General features: G+C 37.1%; 1 protein-coding gene across 1 annotated transcript in view; it reads right to left on the bottom strand.

Annotated features, from left to right (window-relative positions):
* TMC1 (transmembrane channel like 1) overlaps window positions 1-25,746 on the bottom strand; it is a gene marked incomplete at both ends in the record, with an annotated part of 192,686 nt that overhangs the window by 85,024 nt on the left and 81,916 nt on the right. The window contains 4 exons of the mRNA XM_081280207.1: window positions 1,773-1,871; window positions 4,270-4,376; window positions 13,526-13,607; window positions 15,212-15,302. Of these exons, the coding sequence (XP_081136333.1) occupies window positions 1,773-1,871; window positions 4,270-4,376; window positions 13,526-13,607; window positions 15,212-15,302 (379 nt within the window). The remainder of the gene's footprint in view (window positions 1-1,772; window positions 1,872-4,269; window positions 4,377-13,525; window positions 13,608-15,211; window positions 15,303-25,746) is intronic.

Raw genomic sequence — 25,746 nt, 5'->3', positions numbered from 1 at the left:
CCTTACCAGAGGCTGAGGAGGTGGCAGGAATAGGGAGATGATAATCAAACTGTACAAAAACTTCAGTTAGATAAAAGGAATAAGTTTAAGGGTTGTTTTTTAGATTTATTGCATATGTGGTCAATATTACTAATAACCTAGTACTGTACATTTCAATATCAATAAGAGAATAAATCTCAAATGTTCTCATCCCAAAATTGTCAGATATTCCAAGTGATGGATAGGCTAATTAACTTGATTTAATCACTCCACAATGTATTAAGAAATCATAATATCACTTTGCATCCCATAAATAATACATCTATAAATCTGTCAATATCTAGTAAAAAAAAAGAAAATGCAAATTAAAACAACGAGAGATACCATTAAAATTCCAACAGGATAGGCTATGATAAATAAGATTAACGATACCAACTGTCAAAGATACAGAGAAACTGCAATCCTCATGTGCAGCTGTGGAAATAATCAATGGCACAGCCAATCTGGAAATCTGATAAAACTTTAAAATTTAAATATACACTTAGTAATTTCCCTCCTACTTATCTACCAAAAAACTGGAAGCAATGCAAATATCCATCAGTGGTGAATGGATAAACAGAGTGTAAGGTAGCCAGACAATGGGACACTCCTCTGTGATATAAAGGAACAAATAGCTTGCTCTGCTCCCTCAGAAGGTGACAACCTTTCTTAGGGTTTGCATGTTCTGGTACTAATGAACAAACAGATTTTCTTATTTCTTATCTCAAGGCTCTACAAATCATCCCCTCCTCAGGTTTTCCGGTCGACACAGAATCATTAAGGCTCCACTGAGTGAGGATTAGATCAGGGGCTAAAAGAGGATGTAGCAGGCCTAATCCCCTCTTTAGGAAGCTCACATTTTAGGGGTTTATGAGTAGAAATCAAAACATCTGTGAAATGTACATATTAACACTGTAAAAAAGTAGTCTATTCTCCCCTCCTCCTTTATTCTGTAGTCTACATAAAAATTTTATTCTCATTGGCTATCCTATAAATATTCCCTGAACTATGTATGAATTGCCCAATATCTGCCCTGCAACTTTTCCACCCGTATGTTTCCAAACAGATCTAATTTGGTCATAATTTTCTTACCAAAAAAAAAAAGAAAGAAAGAAAAATAAGTAAGTCAGTCAGTCAGTAAGTCTGGAATTGCATCATTGTCATAGACTTGAATCATAGTCCAAAACCATTTCCAATGGTCAGGAATAAGTCTCTGTGATAGTAATTGATAGTAATTGGGCTTTGTTCATATCTGTACTTAGTATAACAATACTCATCTTCGTATCATTTAAAATTAGAATTTGGTATTTCTTAGTACTTCGTGTTTAGCCTTAACTCTTGACTAATATTGAATAGAAGGCTTGTCTAGGAAGTGAAGAGGTTAATATTAAATGGAAAAACTAATTCCCTAAGAATCCAACAAGATTTTCCAATAGGCACATTTGCAAATTCTTCCTTTGTTCTTTTCCAAAGCCAGAGATAAGAATATTTGCTTCAAGTCTTTGAACTCTGAGCTCACCTTCATTCTGTAGCCTGTATTCCCATTTAATCATATTACCATATTTATCAAACTTATTCACATTTTACAAATACTTTCCCCACTTTTTTTTCTTTTTTATACAGGAGGTATGGATAATTCTTTTAAAACATCCTGTCAGACCTGGTTAAAGAGGCCTTGGGGTTTCAAAAAAATAAATAAATAACATAAGGAAAAATCTGTTTCCCTTCCACTATGGTTGTGTGGAGACACTTACATTGAAGTCGTACAACACACCAAAGTTAGCTGCAGATGCCTCTTCAGCTCTTGGGACTGTTTTCCTAGGTAAACTTCCATATGGCAAACCCCAGAGGTACTACATGGAGAAGCAAAAAAAAAAAAAAAAAGCAATTAACACTTGGAAACAGAATCTGAGCCACACATGTGATCACAAATGGTTTTGTTTAAAATCACTCCAAAAACTTTTTCATGGGGACTCTGTGGTTTTCCATGTGGGGTCCCATTTTCTGGGAATGAACTAGATCCAGAGTTAAGAACAAAGGAAGCTCTAAGGACCCTACAGTCTGGGTTCAGTATACCAGAAGCAGGGTGGGCAACCACAGCCCCAGGCAGCTTTCTGAGAAGCCCCTCCACCACCTCCAAAGTGGTTTAATTTAGAGGAGGTCTGAAAAGTAGTGAAGAAGCCTTTGGGGACACTGTTGCATTCAACAAAACTACCCACATCTCCAAATGAGAATGTCCCTTAGGAGTGGGGGTGGAGGAAGATCTCTCCCTCATGAAGCCTCAAAATAATCAGTTATGTAATTTGAGGGTACCCACCAGGAGGAACACTTGCACCCTGCTTATAGTATATGCACCATGCCTGATTCAGGGTAGCTGCCTTGAATCTGTGCTACTAAACTAGGAGACAAGCACATTAGTGTAGAATAGTCCTGGGAAGCAATCAATCAGGGACAGGGCAAGAAAAGGGTCCTGATGAGAACTGAAAAAGCACTCTCAGGCCTGCCAAACTCGAATTCCATCTTATGAGAAAGGGAATCTTCCCTCCCCTTGAGCTGGGGTCAGAGAAGGGATGTGGTTTGAAGTCTCTGTGTGCAGAACTTGATGGGTAAGGGTGGGAAATTAGTCCCTCCTCATCCTCTCTGAACAAGCAGCATATCTTTCCCTAAAGCCCTTGGTCTCTTTGGGCGTCCTGGTTTGAACAGAATAGAAGATACTTTCTACCTCTACCATTTCACCCCAAAGTTGAGAGGCACAGAGAACACAGGCAATTAAGTATCAGATTTGACCAGGGACACAGAAGTTTGGGACAAAAGGGAACAATTCTCAAGAGAGATGCTGAATGAGGCTGTTGGGTAAAGGCAGACAAAAAGTATAGTCATGTTGCCCAGAGATGCTTAGCCCTGATCTCTAGTGGTTCTGTAAAATTAACATGCAGCAAGCTCATTCTCTTCCATTCTTAGGCAGAAGTTGCTGATCGCTGCCCAGAATACAGGACGCTTCTCAGCATCTATCACAAACCTATGAAAAAGCATGCAATATTCCCCGGCTCTCAAGGCACATGCCATTGAACACATATTTATCCATGTGTCACAGAATGGGTGTTGGGTAATTTCATAGAGTTCATGTGATCTAGTGACAGCCTTTTATTTCCTCTACATGGAAGCAGCGTAGTATTGGGAAAAAAGCAACTGCAGTTGATCAGACTCCATTTATACCTGCCTCTAACACTAAGTAGTGCTATTGTAGGTAGTAATGGAATGGGGGAATTTCAGGTTCCTTAGAGAGAAGAGCAAAATCAAAGCTAGGATTATTTTGAAATAGATGAAATACACATTCTATTGCATCGCCTGAGTTTTCACTTGGGAAACAAAGTAAACGGGACTTTTAATTTACATCCACTGTCTTCTATGAGCCAGACAGCATTATTACAAGCTCCAGAAATATCACAGGGATTATAAGACTAGTTAATTAAAATGCAATCTGGGGACAAAAAAAAAAAAACAGAATCATGGGTCCCAGTTCTAGGACAGATTGATAAATATATATAAATTAATAATTCTGGAACATTAGCTAAGTCATCTAACCATTATTTAACTTGGTCTCACGTGTTCTAAGAGAGGGATGAAAAATTCTTCTATAGTTTACCTCCTAAATTTGTTGTGAGCCTCAGTATGTAAAGGAAGTGAAAGTGCTTTGCACTATTACAAGCTACATAAAGATGTACTCATCTTTGTCACGAGCCATCCCCGGGCTATGTGTGGACTGTCAAGTATATCGCAACCTAACTGAATAGGAAAATCCCGTATCTGGTAACTTCCAGTAGACATTTCCTCTGGTTGACGGCCCAGAGACATTGTGAGCCATATTTAAGCTCTGCCAGGTCCCACACAGCACTGGAGAAGGGGTGACCCACTGTACCTACACAGCTCCTCTGAGATGTGTGTGACCTGCCAAGATGCAAATCAACCTGCTGACTACAAGACATTAAAGCAAGACTCCACCCTTGAAACCTTACCCCTGCCTTTGGTGTAGACTGGATCTATCAGGGGCACCATTTTCAAGGTTAACCTTGTTACAAATCCTATGGGCATAAGTGAATATCTCAAGAAAAAGAGGGGGAAAAAGAAAAATAAGTGAACATAGCAGTTGGTCATTCTATTCACAAAAAGAGAGATAAAAGCTTTTCTAGGAGAACTATCACATAAGAGTCTTTCATTAGTATGTTTTGTAAACTGGAAGTCAGATCTCACCTCTGGCAACATGATCAGGCTGAACGTCAGGATAAAAAGAACCATATTTACTCCATACATCCATCTCAGGAAAAGGAAGTAGGAGGCCACTGATGAGCCAAACTGACCTATTTTCAAAGAAAATAAAAATGTTGAATGGGGAGTCAAAACAAAATGAAGTAAATGCTCTTTCTTGTCCAAAATAAATCTGCAAACTGAAACACATTGGCCCTTTCACATTTATAAGCTGTAACATTCTTCTTTCTCCAGTAAGAGAGCATGATAATCATGATGGACGTGCTTCCTGTGGTGTAGACTGGAGGAGGTGTGAACGATGTACTCTGTGAACGATGTACTGTGCGTACACCTTCAGGGTCCAGCAGAGGGAAAGCTACCTTTTGCTTAGCAATAGTGATTGGTACCTGCAGGGCTGATTTTATTCCTTCAGTTAATACAGGAAAGTAAGAAAATATATATATAAATTGGTGAGGACATTTCCTAGCCTGTCATTTGTTATAATTATAGCTTCTATAATCCTTGTAGCTTACTCCTCTTCTTTTCAGGCAAACAATGCCTTTCTCAGAAAAAGTTCCCCACATCCCTATGAGTGGTCATCATGTAGACTATTCTGAACAATTGCCCCTCACTCTACTGGCAGGAGTGAAGCTGAAATATACTCCATACATCTTTACTAAGTATTTCCTTACAGGACTTATTGAAAATGTGAAGCACACGGTCATAAACCAGGTGCTGCTCTGAGAACTTCATTTTAGTGAGGTGTGGAAGGAGCAACTATTTTATATATGTGTGTATGCACACATAGATGAAGATTATCTGTGTATATAGATATATATAATACTTATAGTCAGCTAGGACCTGCAGAAAGTCCTGCAAGTATTGAGAAGGGATGCTTCAGGTTGTTTTGTGAAAGAAAACATATTAAGAAAGAGAACAGAGCGAAGAACTGAGGAAGTGACCACAACACAGAGAGCTGGACAAGAACAAAAACAAGAGAGTCAAGAGCTTGGGACAATTAAGGAACAAAACTAAGGCCTGTGTGGCTGGAGTATAATGAATGAAGGAAAACTGTGACAGATGGAATTGAAGGGAGGCCAAACCACATTGTGTAGGACCTGCTAAGGCAATATAAGAAGTGAGGATCTCATTTAAAATGTGATGAGAAGTCACTGACAGGAGTTAAGTAGTGGGCAAGGAGGAGTGGGCATAGGCATGATATTTAAAAAAAAAAAAAAAAAAACACAGTTGGGGAATAAACTGCAGAACAACCAGCAAGAATGTTTTGTCAACTCACACTCGCCCAAAACTGAAAAGTAAAGCAGTCTGTCCAATTCTTACTGGGGAAATAAAACAAATAAATAAAATCATCCTCTTAAAGCTGAGAATGAAAGAAGAAACAAGAATAGGAATTTTAAGTCTCAGGTTGAGATGGGATAGAGGTACAAAAGCCAAAATTGTCTTGAGGATCACTTTTAAGGGTTCCTCAAGTTGCTAGCTTTTCCAATCTTTCCAATTACCATTTCCAGACCCAAGAAAAAACAATGAACAGCCTCAGCCACCCCCTCACGCCCCCCTTGTCCTGTTTCATTCAGTAAATGCCCTGCAAGGACCCACATTGATCTTCGTCCCTCTGGTTTTGTGTCTAGTGGGGCAGCATGATCACAGGAGACGGAAGGTTCGTGTGGCCTAATGTTTTAGTCAACTTTTTCACTGCTGTGGCCAAAAGACCTCACAAGAACAATTTTAGAGGAGGAAAAGTTTATTTGGTGCTCATGGTTTCAGAAGTCTCAGTCCACAGACAGCAGCTCCTTTGCTCTGGGCCCAAGGTGAGACAGAACATCATGAATGATCAGTTCATGGCCACCAGGGAGCAGAGAGAGCACTGCTTACCAGGTTCAAAATATATACCCCAAAGGTCCATTCCCAGAGATCTACCTCCTCCAGCCACTCCCTACCTACCTACAGCTATCACCCAATTAATCCATTCAAGTGAATCGATGAATTGATTAGGCTAAGGTTCTCATAACTCAAGCATTTTACCTCTAAACTTTCTTGCATTGTCTCACACATGAACTTTTGAGGAACATCACATAACTGAACCATAACAACTCACATGAATTACACTTCCACATCTGGAACTTAGTTTGTAGGTGCCATTTTACTTTTTCCCATAGTATAGTAGCAGATTTTTTTAGAAACTTACAAAGAGTTTAATCTCTAAATGGACATTTTAGAAGAAACCTATGATTTTGAAGTATGGGTATTTGTTTTTCTTTAAGCTAAAAAGAGATGTTTCATTCTTTTCACATTATAGAGGGGTATAATATTTGATAAGAATTCTAAGAGTATATAGTTTTGATACACCCTGCCTCCAGATGCTGCAACCATGTGCACTGGTCCCTCTTCAAAAATTCTGAAGCAAACTTGACCTTTCTAGGATATCTGATTGTCCCTCTGGCTCCCAGTGAATTCATATCATTTCATGGCTGTTAGCTATGTTCTCTGGTAACCACTACCCTAGGACTACTCAGCCAGGATTACTCCCTTATGTCTGTCAATCATTACAGTTACATTACTCATTTACTGGAGAAGAATCTCCATCTCTTGTAGCTAGGACATTTTTCTCTGGAAATATGTAAGATCTTTTGGTACAGAGTTGCAATTACAGGACATGGATCTTTCATTATTTATTTTATTCCTTCCTTATTCCCCTTCCTCCCTCTCTTTCTTCCTTCCTCCTCTTCCCTCCATCCTTTCTCTTTTTTTCCTTCTTTTTTCCTTCCTTCCCTCCATCCTCTTCCTTTTTTCTGTTCCCTCCTTCCTTTCTTCCTTTGCTCTCTAATTATCACTCTCTCAGAACTCATTACACAATCCCTGGCAAGTGAGTTTCTTTGAGCACACATTTTAAACATACTTAATGCTAAATACAGAAGTAAATGAAGATGTTTCAGGAAATATCCCCTCCTCCAACACACATATTCATTATGGAAAAAAATACATTTCAGAGTCCAAAGCCTCCAACCATCAGTTTTAGGGATAGAAAATGGCTTCATAACTATTTTGTTTAAAGGTAGATCCTTTACAGAATCCTAAGTGTGAAGAAAATGAATTGCAATAAAACAGATTTCATTAAAACTAAAATGATTTTATGAACAATGTAGACACAAGTCAAAGAGACTGAGGAGTCCAGAAGACAATGCTTCTTCTACATTCAACCAACAAGTGGCCGAGGGATAAGAACAACAACAAGACAAAGATGAGGGAAAATAAATCATGGTTGATGTCAAAGTTTCATAGGATCTCTTCCCACCTCAACACAAAGGGGAAAAAAAGTCTTCCCAATTAATTCACATTTATTCTAGCACTTCTATCCTAGCAGAGGTTATTAATAAAAGCTGATGTTCCCTAAAAAGAAAAACCTTATATAGTGTGGCTGATAGAGCATGAATAAAAAGAATAACCATTTGCACATGCTCAATTCTTCTGAGATCAAAACTGATTTGTTCTTGCAAAGAAAAAAAATGGGTATATAATAGTTTTATCTTGATGGCCAAATAAGTGCACTAAAATCCTTGTCAGCATCCCTTCATTTAATGCCATTGGAACCTGATGAGGTTAAGTATTTTTAATCCTACTATATTGGTCCCAAAACAAAAACTTAAACACAGCAGTTAATTGAACCAAGATTTGATTAATAATAATTTACATTTAACAAATCTTCGTTTCAAGGACCTATTTTATCTCCATGTATTCACTTATTTAATCATCATCAAGTGCCTATGAAGTGAAAACTATTGTACTCCCATTTTGTAGAGACTTGGGCCACTTGGTTGCATAGGTAGTCAACAATGGAGCCAGGGTTCTGAGCCACATGGTCTTCATCTACAAGTTTTTGACTCCACATCTACAAGGGTTTGATCTCTCTTATCACAATATTATGGCCCCTATAAGTATAACTCTAGTTAATTTTTTTAAATATGATGTTTATAATAAATGTAGAATGTGCATTTCTGACAGAAGAGCTAGCTACAGCTAATATCCATCAATCAACTAAGGCTATTCAAATTCACAAAAGAAAATGAATTTCTTTGAATGGTGTTCATAAAGGACCAATTTTTTTCTTTAGCCCAACTGATAAATGCTGCTTTCATAGTAAATTATTAATGTATTAAAAGAGTCTTTGATATGTATTAAAGTGAGAAATAAGTTTATGCATATTCTTGCTCATGAATTTCTTGTTTCCTTGGTAAAAGCTTCACCTCTCCCTCTCGTTATTTATTATTTAGGCAAAGTAATTTGTAGTCTGTCATCATATATAATTTCCTCTTGAACAGATGGGTAATAAGACAAGCAGATAAATATGAGCATATCTAAATGGGAAAAGACCAATTAAATGAACTACTGTATGAGTAAAACATAAATATCATTTTCTTAGGCTCGGATATGAAGCACATTTTTTCAAATGAGTCTGGGGTAGAGAACTAAATTTGATAAATTTGATTTGTATTTTCTAGAGTCCTTGGGCCAGTAGAGAAACACAAAGTTTAAATTCTGTTCTCTGGTTTGTCTACTGGAAGCTATTTCTAGTCTAGGAAATAAATCTGTCATACCCTATTTCTGATGCTGTGATCTACTATTAGAAAAAGGTAGATTTTGATTCTGAGAAAAATTTATAATCTCCAATTTGAAAACATTCAGTCATGATTTTAGTAGTCACGTCAACATCAGGGTGGGTATGGATTATATTTTCATGCAGGTTTGTCAGTAAAATAAGCAAGCAATGTGGTTAATAATGTGGACGGTGGAGGGTAAGCCTGGGATTTTAGGCACTGACTCATTTTCAAGGCTGGCTGGTAGCACTCATGGCATTCCTGTGTGATGTAGAACTTCACAGCATCCTCTGTGGCAGGAATTATCAAATCAATGTTTAAGTGAAAAAGAAAAAGTTTAGAGTCAACAAGTGAGTACCTTGTCCGTGATTATAAAGAAATCCAGGTCTTACTGCAATCAAGATGGTAACAGCATGAGTTCCAGTCTAATTTGAATTCCTCTCTTGATTCTATCAGATATGGGTCAGGGGAACTCATTGAAGGTTGGTCATGTGGGTCTCTATTAAAGTCACATTTAAAAATGTTTGCTAAGTATTTATTTAGAGAGTGAGAGCAGGTGGATTAGAAAGATTGATGGAAGTAGAAGGCAACTTCTCCTTCAAACATGCCACTTCTTGAAATCCTTAATCATCTTCACTGTTTATTTACATTTTATGATCTGTCATTACATATATTAACATATATTAACACATTTGATGTGAGATCAATGAAGGTAGAGTATTTGCTAATCTTTGTCAGTAGCGATAGTATCTAGGAACACCTCAGACATGGTCGGCTTTTCATTAGGATGTGATCAATTATTCAATAATGTCAAACTTATTCTGAAAACTAAAAGAGATTGTTATGGTTTTAATGTGGTGTCCCCCAAAAGCTCACGTCTGAAACAATGCAAGAGGGTTTGAAGGAAAAATGATTGGGTTATAGTCTTGGCCTAATCAGTGAATTAATCTCTGATGGGATTAACTGAAGTGGCTGGGTGTAGCTGCAGGAGGTGGGAATTGGGGCATGGCTTTGGGTATATATTTGTATCTAGAGAGTGGAATCATCTTTCTTTGCCTCATGGTCACCTTGATGTAAGCTGCTTTCCTCCGCCACCCTCTCTGTGATGTTCAGTCTTACCTCAAACCCTGAGGAACGGAGTCAGCCTTCCATGGACTAAAACCTCTGAAACTGTGAGCCCTCAAATAAAGTTTTCCTCCTCTATAATTGTGCTAGTCGGGTCCTTCAGTCACAGCAACGAAAAAGTTGACTAAAACAGAGGTATTATGTATTACTGACACCTAAAAGGAATTAATAATATTTCTGAAGCTTTTCTATGATTAAATGGTCATTTATTTTTAAAGAAAAACATTTATATTAGTTTTACAATTAAATACATGTTTTATAATCAAGGTAGATATTCAATCAACTTTATTCTCAAATTCAAAGAATCTGAGAAGATAATTAAACAGACATCTATTAGTAAAATTTGTGTTTCATTTATATTTTTTCACTAATTTATCACTCAGAAGTATAAAGATATTTTAATGCCTAACTATACAACTAAAACTTATTGTAAACTCTACATCATGGAATACTGGGCTGAAACAGACCTTGCATAATAAGTAATCAAACCCCAGATTTTACATGAAACCCTGAATACAGAAATTGAGGGCCAGAGATGAAAAAGATTGTCCAAAGTATAAGACCAATGGAACAAAAAGTCCTCAACCCCATTTCTTCTAATTTTCCATTCAGTTGAGCTTCAAAGTCCAATCACAGATACACACTTCCCCTAGCTTTGGTAGACACTTTCTAAGAGATACTTGGGGATTCTAGTAACATAATCTTCATTAGATTTTATACTTTCTGACTGATGCAATAGTTCAAAAGCATATGATCTGCTTATGACTAACGCTAATATCTTAGTACATCTTACATCATGAAATATAACGAAATAATTCATTCAAAAGTAAAATCATGAGAAGATGCAAATTAATTCCCCAAATAGGGTAACTATCAAGGAAATCTGTAACTATTTATCCTGTTATTGACCTGGTAAAATCCTCTCTAGTAACTGGTATAAAACATATTTTAAAAAGAAATAAAAAGCTTATAAAATTTCCCTCAAAGGAAAAAAACTTCATAGACTTGAACCTTGACAGACTTTGCCTTCTCCCTCTCCTCTGCGACTCACTAATTCCAAGACAGTTATTTAACTGCAGCTATATAATAGGAAAGTTAGTGTGCACACTGATGGCATAAGGAAGATTAGAAAGAAGAATGTTTTTAGAGTGTCTGACTCATACTGATACTTGGTGTTTCTGGTGATGGTTGACAGAATAGAAAAATAAGGTTTGACTCTTCACATTGGAGGAAAAACATCATGAACAGTGACAAAGTCAACCTAAGCAAATAATAAATTACACATAAAAAGAAAAAAAGTATACATTTGCTTAATTGCTTGTCCAGCTTGACTTTTGCATGTTCCGTGGAGGAAAATGGAAGAGAGACGATAATTGAAGGAACTATTGAGTATTTCTCAATGTCTTTTCTACTGACACTCATAATAGATAATGAACATATGTAACACATTCCTGTTTGCATCTTTGGTCAATAAAATAATCCCATCTGTTTCTATCCCACACTAGATAGGCTACTGAAACAAATGAGCAGAACTCATTATCAGAATGGGCTGGAATCTGGTTTAGTGTGCTTTAAGACTAAGTAATTTTCAAAGTATGATTTTTTGACTATACGTAAAAATTATAAATTCCCCAGGATATATCTCATAACTGATTGAAATTCAAACCTATCATTTCATAAATCAGTAGACTAAGGCCTAGAAGGACTAAATACCTAGATGAAAGTTGAACAGCTAATCTGTGGCAAGGCAAGGACCAAATCTGGAGTTCTTGACACATATATTGATCAGAATATTAACACTCCAAATGGCCTTCTGTACCTCAGTGCATCTCTAGGTAACATGTTTCAGGTGTAGCATTGAAACCTAAGGATTCCATGACATCTGCTCTCTTCTGATATGTCTAAAATTCCTTTGTCTACAACCTAGAATGGGAGGCACTTGGGTAATGTGTCTACACTTTTATTCAAAACATTGTTATTAAGTGCCAAGTAGAATCTCAGAATGAACAAAACAAAATACCTGCTTTCATGTCTACTGGAGAAAATGGGCATAAAATAAAATAAAATGAAATTATTTTTAAAGGTTAAATTTGGTGTGCTATAAAATATATCTAAAATGCTAGATTTCATAGTCTTTTAGATAGGGACAGTGTTAAGGACGAAAATAAAGAAAAAAAAGAGGTGAGCCAAAGAATTTGTGAGAGGGGTGCAGTTAGTAAGCTGATGTGTTTTACTCATTTCATTTAATAATGAAAATCAGAGAAATGAGAGACAGCCACTTCCAAAATATGTCCAATCATGTGAGAAACAGTCATCAGCTGTGTTATCTCCCTATGGAGCCTCCATTCTAATTATGTAACACCACATTTAACCAGGAGGAAAATCTGCCTAGAATTTGAAAAAGTATGAAGGAAAATCAGATCCTAGTCAAAATCTTTAGGAACCAGATTATGGCAAGATCGTGTGCAAATTTGTTTCAAATTCATCCATTTTTCTTCACATACATTATTACTTTTAAATGATTTATTATTTGTTGACAACATTTTTTTTCCTTATTCTATGCCAAGAAGAGCACTGTACTAAGGAGGTTTCTGACTGGGTACATTTGCCTGCCTTCATTGTACATTATGAACATTGTACAAAATGAAGATGTACTATGAATATCCACAGAGCAAATTCCTGAATGGCTATTTTTTATTCTTCTTCACAAGCTTGAAAGTGAGGTTTTAAGTCTTCTTTACTCTTTTAAAATATTGTTTATTTTGACCATTGTCTAACATTCATGAGGATATATATTTTCCTGTTCACTACCAAAATAAGACCACTGCCTTGCCTATGATAGGACTCAATGTAGCTAAGCACAATACTGACTTCCCTGTCTGAGAAAATGAGTTCACAATGGGGAGGACTTGTCTAACACAGGAATGAAAGTGGGGTCTCCAGTGTTGTCTTTGGTAAGTCAAAGCAAATTGGTATAGGTTAGATCTGGAGTATCCCCCAAAGGCCTATGTGTTAAAATATAAAATCAATTAAAAAAAAAAAAAAGACTTGGTCCCAAGCCCACAGAGCTGTTGGGAGGTGATGGAATGTTTAGAATGTTGGGCTTAGTAGAAGAAACTAAGGCCATTGGAGGCAGGTCCTAGAAGGGGATATCAAACCCATCCCCTTCCTGTTTCTCTCTTTGATTCCCAATTGTCATGAGGTGAACAGCCTCCTCCCTCAGCCATGCACTCCTGTCATGATGTACTATGTTGCCACAGCCACAAAATAATAGGAACAAGTGACCCTTGACTGAAAACTTAGAAAATTTGGGCCAAAATAAACCTTTTCTCCTTTCAAGTTGGTTATCTTAGGTGTTTTTCACATTAATGGAAAGTGGACTAACACAAGTCATCACAGTAATCAAAGGAGTAGGTCATATTTTCGTGTATTTTTCATCTTTCTAAGAGTCTAGAAACTGAGAAAGGTATCCGACCTTTATCTAGGGCAATTTTTTCATCTAATGAGATGTGATGAACACTTACTTTCAATCGCCTTGATTTTATTTTCCCATGGGATACAAGCAGCTTTGAAGTTCTCAAAATCACGAAGGAATTTTACCCATTTCTGAAAAGGAAGTCAAGTACAGTAGTAAAACCCTACTTCTTCAATTGTCAAAATGTATATTCCCAACCCAAATCTTCACAAGACAATGAGTTTGGAAAGCTCTCACCAATACATAATACTACTTTTTTGTAAAAATGGATAACAGTAGGTTTCACCTTTGCTTCCCTGTTTCCCACTATCCCCAGGTCAATTTAATTTAAAAAAATTAAAAACAATATTTGTTGATCTCCAATTTTAGAGAGAGTATACTGACCATTCATAAGATCTGTTTAATTCTACCAACAATAAGAGAGAAGGAACTGAGATAACCCATAATAAGGTGATTGGCACATGGTGTGTATTTAATTAATATTCCTTGTATGAAGGAATTAATTAGATACTAATAAGACACAGTGTCTGCCTTGAAAGGCACTTCCTCTTCTAGAGTAAACTGTGTATAAATAGAGATTTCAATACAGGATGGTAAGTTCTATGACATGGGACATTTCATTATGATAGAGGCAGAATAGTCAGCTAAATGGAAAGAAATGGTGTCACAGGAAAGGAAGGAAGAAACAAATCAGCTTACTAAAAATCTTCCTTCTATTTTACTCCACAGCATTATCCATGGTCAAGGGACCACTGGGAAGAATCAGAATGGGCAGATCATTTTGCATATGTGTACTTATGCTGGGATAATGAGAACACTAAGCAAGCAAAACAAGCCTAAATAACAGCAGTGTAAGTCTAAAGTTCGAAAGGTTACTCACAACTAGAAACAGCCCAAATGCCCATCTACAATAGAATGAATCAATAAACAAATTGCAGCATCTTCATAAAATAGAACACATCAATAAAAATGAACTAAACTCCCACAGTAACATGAGCCCCGCTCATTATCCTAATCACGCAACAAATTGAAAACAAAAGCAGAAACACTGTAATGACACTTATATAAAAACTATAAAGCAAAATAAATTAATATATTGTTTGTGTGTATATATATAAATATATGAAAATCAAGATATATGTGAAATTCATTTAGCTTACAGTTGGTGTAACATTTATAAAAGACAGTATAGTAATACCTATGAACCTACTTTACTGTATTGACTATAACTTTACAGAGGAATTCAATTCCGTGCCTGGTGCATAGTAATACAAATAAACATTTCTCTTTCCTTTTCTCCAAAATCAATATTTTATCAGTATATCATTTTTTCTTATTTTTTTTTTTATCCAATGTACATGTTTGATGTTCTTGATACAGAAAAACTATACGGTCCTGCAATTTGCAGGCATTTAAAAAAAAAGAAATCTTGATCAGACCTCTTAACTTCCAGAAAATTAAAATGGAAAGTATTTTATACTTGGAGGTGATAAAATATTGTAAGTCTTTTGCTATAAATCAGTGTTTCTCAACTTATTTTCTATTTTCACTCCTCTAAGGATACTATTTTAATCCCTTCCACAAATTTTAATAACACAATACACTTGCAGGTGCTGTATATATCGTACATTATACATATAAATTGTAAGGTAGTTTTTCACCTTCTTAGAACAGAAGCAACGTTCTCCCCCTTGGGGTCAATATAGCACAAAGCAGACTGAGTGAATATTCTTACCTTAGTCATCATCATCTTAAAGGCAAACCACCGCTTTCCTTTTCCCTTCCCAAGAGCTCCTTCATTTTCACTCACAAATTTTTTTGCTTCCCTAAGAAAATAAAACAAAACAAGAGGTAGGTGGAAGTGGGTTAAGATTAACAGCATACAGATGGAGAGGACATTGAATTTTCTTGGTCTGCAAGAATATTTAAGACAAATGAACCTAAACTGTATCTTATAACCTAGAGACTCAATGCAGGCTTAAATTTTAAAATTCTGATCAGAAAGAATAAGATATTTTAGTCTCACTTATTAATCATTTGGAGTCATTGAAAAGCAAGGAATTTATGCTATTAATAAAATCAGAGAACCCTAGCTCTTCTCATTTTTACCACATATAAAATTGAAGCTGAAGTTTATGTCAGATTCTGGCAGTCCGAATATTTATTTTAAAAGACTTTCTTTCCTTCTCTCTTAACAATTCTTTGGGGGGAAAAAAGCAAGAGAGAAAAAGAGAGAGAACAAATGGAGAGTTTAGGACTAAATGACATACTTCCTGACCTGGTATTTAATCCCTTGAAAGCAATTAGTGCTTAAAACAGAAAAATCATACTATAAAGAAAATGAGGTTGAGGGAAAGGAAAGAAATACTTTTGGCCTCACAGTCAGAAAGGCTTTAAATTTAAATTTTAACATTATTCCTAAGTATTTATGTACTTATAGTAATCACATTAGTGCTTATGTATGTATTTAAAAAAACAAAAATTCATCAAAATGGATAATATTAACATGTTAAATATATTATAATTTTTGTAACTTTATTTGGTCATGGTTGTTGGATGAATGTGTGTGTCCCCTGCCAAAAAAAAAAAAAAAAAAAAGTGTATGTTGAAGTCTAATGCTCAATGATGGCATATGGAGGTGGGGGCTTTAGGTTGTACAGTCATGTGTTGCTCAACAATAGACGTACGTTGATAGGGACAGATTCTGAAGGGATACATGTCGAGAAATGCATTGTTAAGCTATTTTGTCATTGTGCAAATATCATGGCATACACTCACACAAATTGAGATGATAACGATGTTATTACTCCATATAATATTATGGGACCACCAGTACAGGTCATCTGTCATCAACTGAAATGCCATCATGAAGTAAATGATTGCAGTTAGGTAACAAGGTTGGGCCCTCATGAATGAGATTGGTGCCCTTATAAGTAGAGGCCAGAGAGATTGCTAGCCCTCTTCCCTCCACATGAGGATACAAGACATCAGCTATCTGCAATGTGGAAGAGGGCCCTACCAGACTCCAACCACACTGGCACCCTGTCCTTGGGTTTCCAAACTCCAAAAGTGTGAGAAATAAATGTTTATTTTTTAAGCAACGCAGTCTATGCAATTTGTTCTATCTGTCCTAACTGATAAAGATAGTCATTTTGGTTGCTATTATGTTGATGTATGAAAATAACTTTACAAAAAGAGACAGCATGGGCTTTTCTTCTCTTCTCAGGAGCCAGACAACACATGACCCATGTGTTGCGGAGGCACCTCTGTCACGATAAGAAAGAAATTTCAAACCTGGTTGTGTGTGGATTCCACAGGTGTAACACTATCATCAGTTGGATGGTCCTGAAATCTGTGCTTTTACAGTCAAAACCCTTCCACAAATGGCTATAATTAAGTTTCTTCTTAATACACAAAGTAAACCTTAAAAGATGAAGGATAAGTGCAGAAGTTTTGTGTAAGATGCTTCTAAGTACCCATGCTACACTCGTGATTTTATAGTATGCTGTGATCAGAAACCGACTCGCACCTGCTGATTTATCCAATACCAGGCAGGACTGTCTCATTACTAACCTATGGATGTGAGCCCACCCATATTCTGGCATATAAACAAAAACACAATGATAAAGAATATCCCCAGCCATCAACCAGAACCCTCAAAGCAGTTCCTTGATAGCAAGGACAATGCCTCACCCTTTTCTGTCTCTCATGACAGTGACCACTGCTTTGACCATAAAGGTGCTTGATAAAAACGTTAACATTCTCAAAAGAAAACAGACTGCGTAACTTGGGGTAAAGTCACCAGAAGAATACCTATAATTGTATTGTCCACATTGAATAATGCTTGAGGGCAAAGTCTCTTTAGATTGCACCCTTCATCATTATTCTTTTCTGAAATTCAGGTGCCAGCCTTCTAGAAATGAAGAACAGTTACTAGACTGGCCTTGTCAAATACCCTGATATTTGACACGACCTCTGGGGCTGGGAAGATTAGTTGAAAATAATTTCTAAAATATTCTACACATTAGAAAATATTCAATTCAAAAGCCGAGTCCAAAATTATAAACTGACTTCTTATAGCCAAGTTTTCAGAATCATACAATGAAGAAAATATATCATGTTTAAACATTTGTTTAGTCAGTTTTCGCATTGCTGTGATCAAAAGATCTGAAAAGAACAATTTTAGATGAGGAAAAGTTTATTTTAGGTCAAGATTTCAGAGGTCTTAGTCTACAGACAGCAGGCTTCCACTGCTCTAGGTCCAAAATGAGGCAGGACATCAAGGTGGAAAGGTGGCGGGGGTGGGGAGCAGCTCAAGATATGGCAAATAGGAAGCAGAGAGAGCTCTGCTCACCAGGGACAAATATATGTTTGTTTGTTTGTTTGTTTTTTTAGTTTTTGGCGGACACAAAATCTTTGTTTGTATGTGGTGCTGAGGATCGAACCCGGGCCGCACGCATGCCAGGCGAGCGCACTACCGCTTGAGCCACATCCCCAGCCCAAAACCAGCAAAATTTAAAAGAGAAAGAAGTCAGGAAATTAAAATCACTAAAAATGGCAATTCCCAACATGGTGGCGGGCGCAGAGAGATCAAGTCTCTGACCTCTTCAGCTGTGCAGGCATAGGGAGTTGTAAACAACCTAAATCTGTTTGCTCAGGATCACTAGGCAATGCTGAGCTGACATGGATCTGGGGCGAACAGTCTGGGCCTCTCAGAACACACTCTGAGCCCGGATCGGCTGAATTCAAGCTCCCGTTCGCCTGCTTCCCGCAAACAGCTGTGACTCAGCACTAATCCATCCGGCTGAAACAACTGGTCAGCCCTTCTCATCCTACGGAGGTAAATGCCTACCGAGCCTTCATAGGTAGTGGCCACAGGTTTGAAACGGGGCTTGGGAGAGACAGTAAGGACCCACCCATTGCATTGGTCACCCGGCAAAGGGAAATGAACTGTCGCCATTTGCAAGAGACACCACCATGGCAGAGAACTGACGTCATCAGACTGTGGCGGAGGAGATAACTTCATTGAAACTTGCGGCTACAGGTGTGTAATTTCCTAGCCTTCCCTCTCCACACATCGGGAAAACCTTAAGGGCCCCTCCCAGCTCTCCTGTAAGGGCCCCTCCCAGCTCTCCTGTGAGCACAATAGCCAGACCCAGGGAATCAGAGGTGGCGCGGGACCCGCTGCGCGGAACTATGGCTCCCACCAGTGCTGACAGCTGAGGTCTCTAGCACCAGCTACCGGGGGTGTGGCTACCGGAGGGCAAGTAAAATTCGCTGAGGATTCTCAGCCCCAAGCTCAACAAACTTAGGGTCTGAGAGAATGGCAAACTGGGAGAGTGTGCCCAGTCGTTCATGAAAACAGGGCTCCCGGGAGCAGAAGACCTGGCGTGTAGCCAGTATTGTGGTGAGCGGCACTCATGAGAGGGGCCTGGCTAGAGGAAAAGTGGGAAGTGACTAGACACAAGAGGAGGCCCTAGGCACTCAGGATTGGAGACTCGCCCAGTCTGGGAGGAGCTGCTGCACAGTGATTGGTTCCCGCGTATTGACACGAGAAACTTGGCCTGGTGGGCACAGCGCCACCTACTGGAAGAGAAGTTAATCAAACTCTAAGACTGCATTTATTAGTTTTTTTTTCTTTTCTATTTTTTTTTTTTTTTTGATTTGGGTTTTTCTTTCATTTTCATTTTTCTTGTTTTTTTAATTTTTTTTACAATTTTTTTTAAATTTTTTTTTCTTGTAAGTTTAATTTTAATTTTTTTTATTATTTTTTTAAATTTTTTTTTCTTTTTTATTTCCTATTTTTTTTTCTTCTTTTGTCTTTTCATTTCTTTTCAATTATCTTATCCCCCCTTCCTTGAATTCTACCTGCTTACTCTCATTCTCTTTAGTGACTTCTTCCCTTCCCTTCTAATACCTTTCCTCCCAAGCATCTAATAAATTTATAGGAGTAAACAGTAACTCATCAGTCAAACAGAACAAGAAGTAACATGAGCAGCTTCAAAAAGCAAGGAAGAAAAGGAGTACAAACAATGCAGGACAGCCTAAATATTCAGGAGGACCTAGAGTCATCAGAAAAATGGTCATATAAAGAACTCAAGGAACACCTTAGACAGATGGAATGGAACCTTAAAGAGGATACAAGACAGCAAATTCAAGCAGCGAAAGAACACATTGAGAATGAATTACATAAACAGATAAAAGAAGAAGTTAAGCATCTTTATCAGGAGATAGAGATTACAAAAAAAAATCAAACAATAATTCTAGAAATGAAGGAAATGATAAACCAAATTAAAAACTCAATTGAAAGTATCACTAACAGAGTGGAGCAAGTAGAAGCCAGAACGTCAGATAATGAAGACAAAATATATCATCTTGAAAAGAGTCTAGCCAACTCAGAAAGGCTGGTAAAAAATCACGAGAAAAACATTCAAGAGTTATGGGATAACATAAAAAAACCAAACTTACGAGTCATCAGGATAGAAGAAGGTACAGAGATTCAAACCAAGAGAATGAGTAACCTGCTGAATGAAATAATTACAGAAAACTTTCCAGAAATAAAAAAGAAAACAGATATACAAATTGAAGATGCATACAGGACACCGAGCACACAAAATCACAGTAGACCAACGCCAAGACACATTGTTATGAAGATATCCAATATACAGAACAAAGAGAAAATATTAAAAGCTACAAGAGAAAGGAGACAGATTACATTCAGGGGTAAACCAATAAGGTTAACAACAGATTTTTCATCACAGACACTGAAAGCAAGAAGGTCATGGAACAATGTATTTCAAACACTGAAAGACAATGGAGGCCAACCAAGAATTCTGTATCCAGCAAAATTAAGCTTCAGGTATGACAACGAAATAAAAATCTTTCATGATAAACAAAAGTTAAAAGAATTTGCAGCCAGAAAACCAGCATTGCAAAGCATTTTGAGCAAAACACTACACGAGGAAGAAATGAAAAACAATAACCAAAACCATCAGTAGGAAGTGCCTCGGTAAAGACAGAGGGTGAGGGGAAAGATAATCATGGAGAAACAAACTAAATTTTTTTAAAAAAGGATAAACATTCAAACATGGATGGAAGTACAAACCATATATCAATAGTAACTCTAAACGTTAATGGCTTAAACTCTCCAATAAAGCGACATAGGCTGGTATCATGGATTAAAAAAACAAATCCAACAATATGCTGCCTCCAGGAGACACATCTGATTGGAAAAGACATACACAGGCTGAAGGTGAAAGGATGGGAAAAAATATACCATGCACACGGTCCTTGTAAGCAAGCAGGGGTGGCCATCCTCATATCGAATAAAATCAACTTCAAGACTAAGTTAATCAAAAGAGATAAAGAAGGACATTATATACTGTTAAAAGGAACCATTCACCAACAAGACATAACAATTATCAATATTTATGCACCAAATAATGGTACTGCGACATTCGTAAAACAAATTCTCCTCAAGTTCAAGAATCAAATAGACCACAACACAATAATTATGGGTGACTTCAACACAACACACCTCTCTCACCATTGGACAGATCCTCCAAACAAAAGTTGAAAAAAGAAACTATAGAACTCAATATCACAATCAATAACCTAGAATTAACTGACATATATAGAATATATCAACCATCATCAAATGGATATACTTTTTTCTCAGCAGCACATGGATCCTTCTCAAAAATAGACCATATATTATGCCATAGGGCAACCCTCAGTAAATATACAGGGGTGGAGATAATACCTTGCATTTTATCTGATCATAATGGAATGAAACTGGAAATCAATGATAAAAGAAGGAAGGAAAAATCCTACATCACATGGAAAATGAACAATATGTTACTGAATGATCAATGGGTTACAGAAGATATAAAGGAGGAAATCAAAAAATTCTTAGAGATAAATGAAAATACAGACACAACATATCGGAATCTATGGGACACAATGAAAGCAGTTTTAAGAGGAAAATTCTTCGCCTGGTGGTCATTCCTCAAAAAAAGAAAAAACCAACAAATAAATGAGCTCACACTTCATCTCAAAGCCCTAGAAAAGGAAGAGCAAAACAACAGCAAATGTAGCAGAAGGCAAGAAATAATTAAAATCAGAGGGGAAATCAATGAAATTGAAACAAAAAAAAACCATTGAAAAAATTGATAAAACTAAAAGTTGGTTCTTCGAAAAAATAAATAAGATCGACAGACCTTTAGCCATGCTAACGAAGAGAAGAAGAGAGAGAACTCAAATTACTAACATACAGGATGAAAAAGGCAATATCACAACAGATGCTACAGAAATACAGAAGACAATTAGAAATTATTTTGAAAACCTATATTCCAATAAAATAGAGGATAGTGAAGACATCGATAAATTTCTTAAGTCATATGATTGGCCCAGACTGAGTCAGGAGGATACACACAATTTGAACAGACCAATATCAATGGATGAAATTGAAGAAGCCATCAAAAGACTACCAACCAAGAAAAGCCCAGGACCGGATGGGTATACAGCGGAGTTTTACAAAACCTTTAAAGAAGAATTAATACCAATACTTTTCAAGTTATTTCAGGAAATAGAAAAAGAGGGAGCTCTTCCAAATTCATTCTATGAGGCCAACATCACCCTGATTCCGAAACCAGACAAAGACACCTCAAAGAAAGAAAACTACAGACCAATATCTCTAATGAACCTAGATGCAAAAATCCTCAATAAAATTCTGGCGAATCGAATACAAAAACACATCAAAAAAATTGTGCACCATGATCAAGTAGGATTCCTCCCTGGGATGCAAGGATGGTTCAATATACGGAAATCAATAAATGTTATTCACCACATCAATAGACTTAAAGATAAGAACCATATGATCATCTCAATAGACGCAGAGAAAGCATTTGACAAAGTACAGCATCCCTTTATGTTCAAAACATTAGAAAAACTAGGGATAACAGAAACTTACCTTGACATTGTAAAAGCTATCTATGCTAAGCCTCAGGCTAGCATCATTCTGAATGGACAAAAGTTAAAGGCATTCCCTCTAAAATCTGGAACAAGACAGGGATGCCCTCTATCACCACTTCTATTCAATATAGTTCTCGAAACACTGGCCAGAGCAATTAGACAGACGAAAGAAATTAAAGGCATAAAAATAGGAAAAGAAGAACTTAAATTATCACTATTTGCAGATGACATGATTCTATACCTAGAAGACCCAAAAGGGTCTACAAAGACTACTAGAACTAATAAATGAATTCAGCAAAGTGGCAGGATATAAAATCAACACGCATAAATCAAAGGCATTTCTGTATATCAGTGACAAAACTTCTGAAATGGAAATGAGTAAAAACACTCCATTCACAATATCCTCCAAAAAAATAAAATACGTGGGAATCAACCTAACAAAAGAGGTGAAAGATTTATACAATGAAAACTACAGAACCCTAAAGAGAGAAGTAGAAGATCTTAGAAGATGGAAAAATATACCCTGTTCATGGATAGGCAGAACTAACATCATCAAAATGGCGATATTACCAAAAGTTCTCTATAGGTTTAATGCAATGCCAATCAAAATCCCAATGGCATTTCTTGTAGAAATAGAGAAAGCAATCATGAAATTCATATGGAAAAATAAAAGACCCAGAATAGCAAAAGCAATTCTAAGCAGGAAGTGTGAATCAGGCGGTATAGCGATACCAGATTTCAAACTATATTACAGAGCAATAGTGACAAAAACAGCATGGTACTGGTACCAAAACAGGCGGGTGGACCAATGGTATAGAATAGAGGACACAGAGACTAATCCACAAAGTTACAACTATCTTATATTTGATAAAGGGGCTAAAAGCATGCAATGGAGGAAGGATAGCATCTTCAACAAATGGTGTTGGGAAAACTGGAAATCCATATGCAACCAAATGAAACTGAATCCCTTTCTCTCGCCATGCACAAAAGTTAACTCAAAATGGATCAAGGAGCTTGATATCAAATCAGAGACTCTGCGTCTGATAGAAGAAAAAGTTGGCTCCGATCTACATATTGTGGGGTCGGGCTCCAAATTCCTTAATAGGACACCCATAGCACAAGAGTTAATAACAAGAATCAACAAATGGGACTTACTTAAACTAAAAAGTTTTTTCTCAGCAAGAGAAACAATAAGAGAGGTAAATAGGGAGCCTACATCCTGGGAACAAATTTTTACTCCTCACACTTCAGATAGAGCCCTAATATCCAGAGTATACAAAGAACTCAAAAAATTAGACAATAAGATAACAAATAACCCAATCAACAAATGGGCCAAGGACCTGAACAGACACTTCTCAGAGGAGGATATACAATCAATCAACAAGTACATGAAAAAATGCTCACCATCTCTAGCAGTCAGAGAAATGCAAATCAAAACCACCCTAAGATACCATCTCACTCCAGTAAGATTGGCAGCCACTATGAAGTCAGACAACAATAAGTGCTGGCGAGGATGTGGAGAAAAGGGTACACTTGTACATTGCTGGTGGGACTGCAAATTGGTGCGGCCAATTTGGAAAGCAGTTTGGAGATTCCTGGGAAAGATGGGAATGGAACCACCATTTGACCCAGCTATTGCCCTTCTCGGACTATTCCCTGAAGACCTTAAAAGAGCATACTACAGGGATACTGCCACATCGATGTTCATAGCAGCACAATTCACAATAGCTAGACTGTGGAACCAACCCAGATGCCCTTCAATAGATGAATGGATAAAAAAAATGTGGCATCTATACACAATGGAGTACTATGCAGCAATAAAAAATGACAAAATCATAGAATTTGCAGGGAAATGGATGGCACTAGAGCAGATTATGCTTAGTGAAGCTAGCCAATCCCTAAAAAACAAATACCAAATGTCTTCTTTGATATCATGAGAGCAAGTATGAACAGAGCAGGGAGGAAGAGCAGGAAGAAAAGATTAACATTAAACAGAGACATGAGATGGGAGGGAAAGGGAGAGAAACGGGAAATTGCATGGAAATGAAGGGAGACCCTCATTGCTATACAAAATTACATATAAGAGGTTGTGAGGGGAATGGGAAAATAAACAAGGAGAGAAATGAATTATGGTAGATGGGGTAGAGAGAGAAGATGGGAGGGGAGGGGAGGGGGGATAGTAGGGGATAGGAAAGGTAGCAGAATACAACAGTTACTAATAGGGCATTATGTAAAATTGTGGATGTGTAACCGACGTGATTCTGCAATCTGCATTTGGGGTAAAATTGGGGGTTCATAACCCACTTCAATCTAATGTATGAAATATGATATGTCAAGAGTTTTGTAATGTTGTGAACAACCAATAAAAAAAATAAAATAAAATCACTAAAAATTCAATTCCAAATTCTTTTAGTTGTATATATATATATATATATATATATATATATATATATATATATATACCAAAGCATGTCCCAGTGACCTACCTCTTCCAGACACAGCGTACCTGTTTACAGTTACCTTCCAATCAAGTGGATTAATGAAAGGATTTTTCTCCAACTAATCTTATCATTTCACCTCTCAACATCCTTGCATTGTTGCACACATTAGCTTTTGGGAGACACCGCAATCTAAATCATAACAAGCATTAAGCATTATTATAGAGAAGATAAGACCAGAGCAAGTGTGGCATCTAGAAGATACTTTATAAAACGTTGAATTGAAGTGTCTAAAAAAGTAAATCAGGTGGCTGGTATTCCAAGCAGCCTCTGCGATCCATCTCTGTGGACTTGCCCACGTTTTGGAGGCCAGATATACCCATATTCATGAGAGTGCTGCTTTTCAAAGGAAAACACACTTGCTCAAGACTCAAATAGATCTGAGCAGGTCTGGCACAGGTTTGCTCAGTTACTCCATGGGTTTTAACAGCTCAGGATTTTCCAACAAAGAATCAAAAGATCAGGCAATTGCTTCCCTGCTATCCAGGGTGCTGACAAGAACAAGGTGAGCTATAGATATGAAAATATTAAAAGAATCATTGAGCAGTCAATTTTTCTGCAACACTTATTTTGAAACCTCAAGTTTGTTCTAACATGATGGATATATTACAGAATGAGCATAACATGAACTTGGGGCTTCCTTGTGTGTGATTTGATTCATGAGAAACACTAGATGACTGCAGAAAACTGCATCCCCTAAGTCAACCAACATAGGAATGTGAACATCTCATCTCCAGGCCCTGCCTCACTCCCCAAGTAAAATAGAAAACAACACCCATTCCCAGCTAGAATTACAATG

This window comes from Spermophilus citellus (assembly GCF_964194105.1).
Source record: "Spermophilus citellus genome assembly, chromosome: 2".
In the NCBI taxonomy this organism is placed as follows: Eukaryota; Metazoa; Chordata; class Mammalia; order Rodentia; family Sciuridae; genus Spermophilus; species Spermophilus citellus.
This window is presented reverse-complemented; position numbering and strand designations above follow the sequence as displayed.